General features: G+C 54.3%; 7 protein-coding genes across 7 annotated transcripts; 4 read left to right on the forward strand and 3 right to left on the reverse strand.

The window, feature by feature from the left end:
- Window positions 1-91: 91 nt before the first annotated feature.
- On the reverse strand, window positions 92-1,698 carry GNI_134710 (coronin; the record flags this gene model as incomplete). Its single annotated transcript, XM_011134045.1, has 3 exons — window positions 92-717; window positions 797-1,282; window positions 1,321-1,698. Coding segments are annotated over 3 exons (1,490 nt in total), but the record flags the coding sequence as incomplete, so codon positions are not given.
- Window positions 1,699-1,738: 40 nt separating this feature from the next.
- GNI_134720 (hypothetical protein) lies at window positions 1,739-2,359 on the forward strand (the record flags this gene model as incomplete). Its single annotated transcript, XM_011134046.1, has 1 exon — window positions 1,739-2,359. One exon carries the CDS (start codon window positions 1,739-1,741, stop codon window positions 2,357-2,359), a length of 621 nt encoding a protein of 206 aa, XP_011132348.1.
- A 658-nt stretch (window positions 2,360-3,017) lies between these two features.
- Window positions 3,018-3,725, forward strand: GNI_134730 (hypothetical protein; the record flags this gene model as incomplete). The annotated part of the gene is made up of 1 exon (XM_011134047.1): window positions 3,018-3,725. One exon carries the CDS (start codon window positions 3,018-3,020, stop codon window positions 3,723-3,725), a length of 708 nt encoding a protein of 235 aa, XP_011132349.1.
- Window positions 3,726-4,016: 291 nt separating this feature from the next.
- Window positions 4,017-4,700, reverse strand: GNI_134740 (guanylate kinase; the record flags this gene model as incomplete). Its single annotated transcript, XM_011134048.1, has 2 exons — window positions 4,017-4,220; window positions 4,311-4,700. The coding sequence occupies 2 exons, from the start codon at window positions 4,698-4,700 to the stop codon at window positions 4,017-4,019; spliced, it is 594 nt and encodes a 197-aa protein (XP_011132350.1).
- A 663-nt stretch (window positions 4,701-5,363) lies between these two features.
- Window positions 5,364-5,786, reverse strand: GNI_134750 (putative ribosomal protein L7A; the record flags this gene model as incomplete). Its single annotated transcript, XM_011134049.1, has 2 exons — window positions 5,364-5,626; window positions 5,666-5,786. The coding sequence occupies 2 exons, from the start codon at window positions 5,784-5,786 to the stop codon at window positions 5,364-5,366; spliced, it is 384 nt and encodes a 127-aa protein (XP_011132351.1).
- An 851-nt stretch (window positions 5,787-6,637) lies between these two features.
- Window positions 6,638-7,675, forward strand: GNI_134760 (hypothetical protein; the record flags this gene model as incomplete). The annotated part of the gene is made up of 1 exon (XM_011134050.1): window positions 6,638-7,675. The coding sequence occupies one exon, from the start codon at window positions 6,638-6,640 to the stop codon at window positions 7,673-7,675; it is 1,038 nt and encodes a 345-aa protein (XP_011132352.1).
- Window positions 7,676-7,840: 165 nt separating this feature from the next.
- On the forward strand, window positions 7,841-8,335 carry GNI_134770 (hypothetical protein; the record flags this gene model as incomplete). The annotated part of the gene is made up of 1 exon (XM_011134051.1): window positions 7,841-8,335. A coding segment is annotated over one exon (495 nt), but the record flags the coding sequence as incomplete, so codon positions are not given.
- Between the last annotated feature and the right edge of the window lie 91 nt (window positions 8,336-8,426).

The following is an 8,426-nucleotide window of genomic DNA, read 5'->3' on the forward strand; positions in this document are numbered from 1 at the left end:
GGGGGACCCGAGGGGGGTGGACTCGTGGGGGGTTCCCCCACAAGGAGTGGACCCGGTTACGGTCGGGGTCCCCGCTGCAGTGGGCGCGGACCTGGATGAGGCCAGTAGCCGGTCTTTCTCTTCGAGTAGTGTTTTGGTCGTCGCCAGTTCCTTGGTGAGGCGAGAGAGCTTGTTGTCTTGTTTTCGAATGGTTTCCGACTGCCCTTGGATGACCTCGGATTGGTCTTCAATGATCGTCTCTAGCTCCTTCACTCGGGAGCCGAGATTTTGGGTTGTGACGCTGAGTGCTTTCTTGAGCACCGAGGACGTCTCCCGTATGGCGGTCCGCTCTCTCGAAAACTCCAGACGCCTCACGTCACGAGGCCGCTTGGGGGCGAACGGAGAAATGCCATTCACTGGAGACATGGAGGCCAGGATTGGGGCTGCGGTCTGGCCACCAAACCACTCCTCAGTGGTGACAGCCGGCTCGCCAGCAAAACAAGGAGGGAACAACTCTTCTTGGAACTCTGACATATTCCGTCTCGGAACGCAAAGAGATACCGGCTGGATGTAGCCACCGTCCAACGATCCATATCCCCTCAAGACCTCACACTTCATCACGTCCACTCCTCGCTTGGGCGCAATCGCAAAGTCCTTCCAAGAATCCAACGATTCAAACGCACCAAATTTTATGAAGTCGTCCGACTCCAATCCATAGAAGAGGATATTTCTGTTACCCTACAACCATATAAATAGAGAGTAAGTTGTGGTACGGAACAAGCACTAATCAGAACAACAACAAAGAGTGCGAAAGTACTTTGCCGTGAAGGAGAAGAAGCCCAGTGCCTGGGTCAAAGTAAGGCTGAAGGATTGCAGCTGAACGGTCGAGCTCAGCTTCCGCAACGTGAGTCGACATTCGGCGCGTGTCCCATAGGCGTAATTGGCGTTCTGCCGTCTTGCTGAAGCCCGTAGAAATCACATAATGGTCCCCAATTCCTCTGGAGCCAGAGGACCACTCCAATCTCACAGGCTTGGCACCCTCATGCGCTTGAATTGGTTCAGTCACGAACGCTTGGCCCCGGGGATCCCAAATGCAAATCTCACGGGCTTTGGTTGCTACCGCCAACAGGCTCGCTGACGCGTCCCAGCGCATCCCAACCGGATGGCTGGAAAAAGACTGCGTGAGAATTGGTGCTTGAACCTCCAAATCCCAGACTCGTGCTGTGCAATCTATCGCGCCCGTTGCCAGTACCCACTCTGCCACATGGTTGAAGACACTAAAGCAGACGCGTTTGTCATGACCCTACCAATGAAAAGGTCAACAGGATTCCTCTCTCTCACCTTCAAGGTTGCCACGGGATCTTGTCGCGGCTCCTCTTCCGACGACCACATGCTTCCGCAGTCCCATAACTTTACTGTACTGTCTTCAGATGCTGTCGCAAAAATCGCGCTGTAGAACGGGCAGAATTGAATATCTTGGATCGCGCCAGTATGGCCACGGAAAAAACACTGCTTCTGCCTTCTTTCACCTATTTGATCGACGCCAATTACACAAACAGTTCCACCACCGCCAGATTCCCAGCAACTTGCAATAAAATCAGTACTCGCAGCCAAAGACGCTCCGTCATTGGTCTTTTTAGGTACCTGAATGCCAGTGAACTTATCCTTCCATACCGCCCCCAAAACGTTTCGAGCGATATGTCGTTTGCCTGAATGCATTTTATTGCGCACACGTGTGCTCGGGAATTTTTTGGACCCAATGACGCTTTGGTCGATTCTTCTGGCACTCGGAGCCCTCTCCAAAGAAGAATCTCTTGTTTTGAACTTGCGGCTCAACCCTCAGTCGATTGAGACCACCGATCAGTACCCCGATACATCCGATTTGATCAAAGGTGTTTTGTTGAGGGTAAAGCAGATCACTGGTGATAACTTTGGTTCCGCTGAAATGCATTTTGAAAACGGAGCACGACTTTTGAGTTCGCACGAGAAGGCTGAGTTTTTCGATCGGAGTGGAGAGTTGGTTGGGAATATACTATTCAGCTCGCCGCACCGGAACCTGAAAAAGAAGCTCCCTCCTCCTCCCGTCCCGGAACCCGATGTGGCCATCAACATTCCCCCGCCGGTTCAGGGCGACTTTAGGGCCTTCCCGTCAGAGATGTACTGTCGGTATGGTTGTGGGAACTTGATGGGAGTGACATTCCCGTACTACTATCGACCGTTTTTTGGCTACGGATATCCATTGTTGGGCACGGAAAGTCAATTCCCGGCAGGGTACGGAGGGAATCCGTTGACAAGCCTGGGCTCTAGTGGGGCCTTGGCCACTGCTGGCGGCACATATCCGACGGCAGGGTCGTACACAACCGGCCCATTTGGTTATTGAAATAGCAGAATTTTTTAGAATGAATCTGAATATGGGGATGTGCACTGGCAACACCAACGCTATTACCGCTCAGGGTCTTACCGAGATCTACTTACCGCCGATGAAGTTGAAGGGGGTGCGTTCTCCCAGGGCGACCTCTGGAAGACCTACTTCATCGATCCATCTGGTCGCAGAGCCTTCGCCTCGGGGGCTTGCGTCTCCCAGGGGGGACGAGAAGCGCTCCTTCGCTCCTGAAGATATTGCGAAGCTCAAGCAACTCGAAGTGGAGTTGTCGCAGGCCCGCGGGGGAGACGACGGGCGGGGCCCGCGCGCGGGGCCTTCTGCTCGGTTCGATGACGAAGAGACCACGTCTTCTTCGCCCTCGTCCAAGCGTGCTGAGCGCCCGGCGCAATACGAGGATCATGCGCCCTACGACTCCTTGAAACCAATGTGCCCCCCTGGTTTCGCCAACGGAAACCGCGTCCTTTGCGCCGGCTGCCGTACCGCAAGAGAGATGAGCGTCGAGGGCTTATATGAAGGGCGCCGCGGGAACGTCCTTGCGATTAGGGCGCAAAAGTCCAAGCAAGTCTCCAGCCGTTCTACCCGCCCAGAGTTTATCCGCCCACAGCTTGACAGCAGCATTTCGCGAACGCTTGAGGAAATCTGCTTTGATAGTACGATGGCTCCTGCATGTCGGGAGTGCTTCCCGCACTATTACGACTGGTCGTCGACGTACGCAAACGTCGGACACGATGCCGCAATGGGCGAACAACTAAACGGCGCGCGCATCGTGACCCCGTTCGGCATTGTGACGTACTCCAGCACGGATGCACAACCGCGCGCGAGAAGCGTTGCACAAGAGAATGAAGACGAGAACTCATGCGACGACGACCCATTGGTCCACCAAGTAAACCGTCAAGTGACGGAAGAGTACAGCCGAACGCAAGAGCCGTACAACCGAGTCGGCATCCAGCTGCCGGATGAGGAGAGGGGAGAGGTCTGCAGTATTTCCTCGTCTGTTGCTCTGGCTGTCGACGAAGTGAACAGGCAAATTCGCAGCGAGATGCCCCTCAAGGGTTTGTGTGGGGGCCCTTGTCTGCAGTCGCCAAAACACGATGACTTCCAGACCACCATGCCGCTCGTGCCGAGTGTCCATCGTGGCCAAGACCTACGAGACGAGGGACTGCTAGAAGAAAAACAAGTCGTCCCCGGGTCCACGGGTCTGCGCTGTTGTGAGCCAGAGTTCGTTCGAGTGCCTCCCGAAATGGAACGCCAGCGCTCGAGCAGACTCCTCCAAGCCATCAGTCCCCGCAATATGTGCTCTAATGTATTCGAGGACGTTCAACCGGATTTCATGGCTGAATACGACGTTCCGATTCCTGCGTGATTTTTTTGAGCTTATTCCAGTGGGAATTTGGCAACGTGGAGGATGTGTCATGCATAATGTCTGCCACCCCACCTTTGATGACCGGCCCGCCACCCTTGACGGGTTCCCTGAACAGCGTTTCCCCCTTAGCCCTGGCACCTCGAGACACCCGGGGCAAATTATCTGCCGACTTCGACATTGATCCAAGCAATGGCACCTACCGTGGTCATGCCCCGTCCTGATTTGTCATTGTGTAGTAAAACGCTTGAAGCTGGTCACCCTGCGTTATACCATTTCTTGTTGCGCGAGCCCCTAAGAGTCGATTTTGATAAAATCGAAGGCTGACTCAACGTACTCGCAGAGGGACTTGTATGCATCCTGAAGCTCCACATTAACTATCTTGTGGTTACAGGTCAGTTGATCCATAATCTCAATCTCCTGCCGGCCGGTCTCCAGGCGCCGCTGGATGGTCTCCTCCGACTCCGTGCCTCTTAGCCGCAATCGCTCAGCCAACGCCTGAAAGAGAAAGTCTTGGGCCAGTCAGGGGTAAATCGGAATGCCAAAACCGGGATGGAATCAAGCAACAAGAGAGCACTGCCGACTTACTTCCGTGGAGGGAGGATAGAGGAACACATATTTGGCGAGAACATTGGGGTTCTTTTGCAACTGCTGCACGCCATTTAGTTCAATCTCTATGAGGCAAATCTTGTTCCCCATCCGTTGGACGCGCGCAATTTCAGATAGGCCTGTACCGTATCGGTTGCCTGCAAACGTCGCATGTTCCAGAAACTGGTTGTCTTGAACCCTCTTCTCAAATTCTTCCTTGGTTATGAAATAATAGTCCTTTCCGTCCACCTCACCCTCCCTAGGCGCTCGAGTCGTACAGGAGATAGTAAATTCCAAATATTCCCCATATCGGGCCCTAATCATCTTCAACAAGGTTCCTTTTCCGACGCCTGAAGGGCCCGCGACTACCAGGGCGGGGACGGTGGCCATCGTACGGTCCTTCTTTTTTTCCGCCGCAATTTAGAGCAACTGGCTGAGTGCGGACACACGTGTGTTGATGCAGAATTTGGACTGAATATCCGGTATCTGCGCTCAACTGCCACGAGGAAAAGCTTCTGCCTTGAGAAATAACTGCTAGATGCGTTTCGCTGTATCTCTGACCATGCTGCACGCTGCCGTACACGCGGCGTCATATGCTTGCGCCACTTACGAATCTGACTCTTTTACCCAAAAGGATCTTCTTGAAGCGTACTGCGATCCCGACGGCACGGATGTCGACAGTTCAGGAAACCTTCGTTGCGAAATTAGTCCTGTGCAAGAGGACACATGGACAGTTACATGCTATTGCAAGACTGGGTATACGTTCCCAAATTGCTCACTGAGTAAGCCTTTATGAGAAGGAATTTCACGTGTACACGAGATGCTGTCGGACGTATATGAGAATATCTGCATTGAAGAGCTCACCAGTACTGATTATTCAACGGATACGGCCAACACTACACCCAACACATGTTTGATGGAGGATATATTGTTGAGGAATCAATGGAAGAATGACCTGACGCAATATGGGCATTACGTGAGCTCTTGACTCGTAGTTGCTGGTTGGTGTGCTGAATGGCAGGGCGCAGGATGTAGGGGTCATTGATGAAAAATTTAGAGGGGCAGTTGTTCGACTGCAATCCGGGCGGCGTTAATCTCCCCATCAATGGGACTGCGGTCGCTGGAGATGATGGAGCAGGCCACAACGGGTCGGGAGACACCGCAGGCGCGGCCGAGGGCTACCTTGGAGTGTACAAAGACGCAGGGGACGTTTTTGTCTTCGCAAACCAGGGGTAGGTGAAGAACGATCTCGATCGGTTCAGCGTCCGCCGCGAGGACAACAATTTCAGCTTTGCCTTTATTGAGGGCTTTGGTGGCTAAAAGAATAAACTAATTTCGTCGCCAAACTCGCTTACCTTCATTTGCGCCCTTTTTGAGCTGCCCAATGCGCACCGCAGACTGGACGAGCGTCAAAAGCTTCGGCTCTAGGTCTGGGCTGGCCAGGGGGTAAGCTTTGGGGTTAACTGCATCTGGCATTTTTAAATCACCGTCACGCGCAAAAATTAGGGCATCGTCGAACACGCGGAAACGCGTGCGTTTTCGAGAAACACGCGTGCGCATAATCATGGCTGGAACTTTTTTACACCGTGAGCTGCCTTTATATGTGGAGACATACACGCTGATACCCAGAGATGTTATTGGAGGATGGGATCCAGTACGACCAGACTTTGCAGTTCGAGAAACCCGCTTGGAAACCTACCGTCCCGGCACCCAAGTCTAAAAAGCGCTCTCAGGCCCCGAAGCGGCAGAGTAAGCGCCGTCAGTCGAAAACAGATTCATCAAAAATGGCGGAACATGAATTACCGGACTCTACCTTGAAAACCATGGTCGCTTGGTGGCGGTCAGAAATGATGATGCCAGGCAGCCACTTGGGATCTTCTGGAACGCAGGTGGAAGTGAGTCATCCTCTACTGCGGCAGGAGACGGTAGACGTGACCGTGTATGAAGTATTCAGCGAGTGGGTTCTATTTCATCCCTGTTATATGATCTTACTTTGTTGTCTTCTTTGTGTCGTAGTACCCTATACTTTGTGCCTTATTCTGCTGTATGTACACAGTAGCGTATGAATGTCGTACTGCATGTGATGCTTCTGATGAGTTACCTGATTAGTTACCGGTTCCCCGGAATCTACGCAGCCGCCCGGACTATAGTGGTAGGACTTGATGTCATTATCGACTTATTACCCTCAGACACATGCTTTGACTCCGGCCTCAGAGAACGAGGCTTCGAAGTTGGTGCTGGTTGCTCCGTGTGTGGGTCGGGGTCTTGTTCTCGTTTTAGAAAAATCGTCGGACTCCTCGACGGTTGAAGGGGATGAGTTCTTTCAAATGACACCTATTTGGACGGGCAGAAATATCGCCAGCCATTGCATACCACGCGAGGCGTGGGCCGTTGGTCTACAGTTCACTTACAGCTGCTCTTTACTTCTCTCGTTCGACCAACTTGTACCCCTCGGTGACGGGTGTCTGACATCTTTCGGTCTACGAAACACATTTGTCGATCGAGAGAAGAAAATACCAATAATCCGGCTGCAACCTCTCTTGGTAACCACAACCCGAGATGATCACAGCCTGAACGATGCCAGCCTGAACGCTGCCAGCTTGAACGCTGCCCGTTTAAGGGTTGGCGTGGAGATCCACCACGTCAAGGCCCGGTCCAAGACAACGACTACCCAGACTGCTGTGCAGACTGCTCTGCAGAACACCGACGCCGGTTTGACGGTTGGCGATCGAGTGACCTGCTTGCCGCGGATGTCTACCGGCACTGTTTCCTGCACCTCGACCAGCTTGGAGGACCACCAGAAGTTTGCAAAGTGGCAAGACTTGGCCCGGTATTGGAGTGTACTCCATGGCGTGCAACTAGCGGATGAGCCGCGGTGTGCCACCGTCCAATTCAGCCGCAGCCTAAGTCTCACCTACCCGCTCCAATGCATTGTGTTTGGCGAAGTCGCCTTCGGCGCCCTTTGCACCACCCTTGAGGCCCCCCGGTGGGAATCCAATATTGCGGCCATGCTCACTTCAGCGAAACTGGACCCATTTGACGTACACGTCGTAACCAAGACGACCCACGGTTCCAACGGACCAGCCACTGGGTTAGCTGCGACCGGGCTAGTTGTGAAGGGAGAGAAGGAACTCCTGAGTATGGGTCCGCGAGAGCAGACCGTCGACCCACTGGGTCGTGACAAGGCGGGTGCTTACCTTGGACTGGACTCGAACGCATGGATGCTTGGTGTGGGGACGGAGGCACTTAGGCCAGGGATGGTTCCGAGGTCGACCATTGCGCAGCTTCTCGCGGACACGTTTGACGATTTGGAGGTGTTGGAGAGTCAACTGAAGGAAAAGACGCCCGAAGCTTCCACCAAATAGGTCGACCAAGTAGGTCGAGCGGATAGGTTGAGCTGGTAGACTGTGTCCACCATATCGGGGCCACCGGTGGCTACAGTCGGATAGTGGCTGCGAGCGACTGCCTGGTTAGATCGCGAGGTTGCGCGACCTAGGGGTCGTGCACCTGGATTGTTGCATGCTCGCAGCATGAGGCTACTGACAGGGTTAATAGTGCTGGGCGTCATTGGCTCGGCCGAAACGTCTCTGTGGCACAAGGCGAAAGAGGCGGTGAAGCAGACGGTGTACGGGGTGCAGTCGCAGGCCCAGTCAGCCGCGCAGCGCACCAACGCTGGCGCCGTGCGGGCAAAGGACACGGTCGCCCAAGGCGCCAAAGACACGGTCGCCGTGGCTTCCGATGCTGCTCGGAGAACGGGCAACGCGGCCGCCCGCTCGATCCAGACGGTACAGGACACTTCCTTCGGGGTGGCCCGGGCTGCACAGAACACAGCCAGTCGGGCAGGAGGCGCAGTCGCGGATACCGTGGCTGACGCGGCGGACGGAGTGAAACGGGCCGGCCAGCAAACGGCTTCCTATGCCAAACAGACTGTCAACGCCGCTGGTGGTGCCCTCAACAACGCCGCAGGCGCTGCGAAGGATACTGCTCAGCTATCGGTGAACATGGTCTCCAACTCCGCCAATTCGGTCAAGGACTCGACCGTCGACGGAGTCAAGCGAGCCGGCCAGCAAACGGCTTCCTATGCCAAACAGACTGTCAACGCCGCTGGTGGTGCCC

This window comes from Gregarina niphandrodes, assembly GCF_000223845.1.
Source record: "Gregarina niphandrodes unplaced genomic scaffold scaffold00035, whole genome shotgun sequence".
Taxonomy (NCBI): domain Eukaryota; phylum Apicomplexa; class Conoidasida; order Eugregarinorida; family Gregarinidae; genus Gregarina; species Gregarina niphandrodes.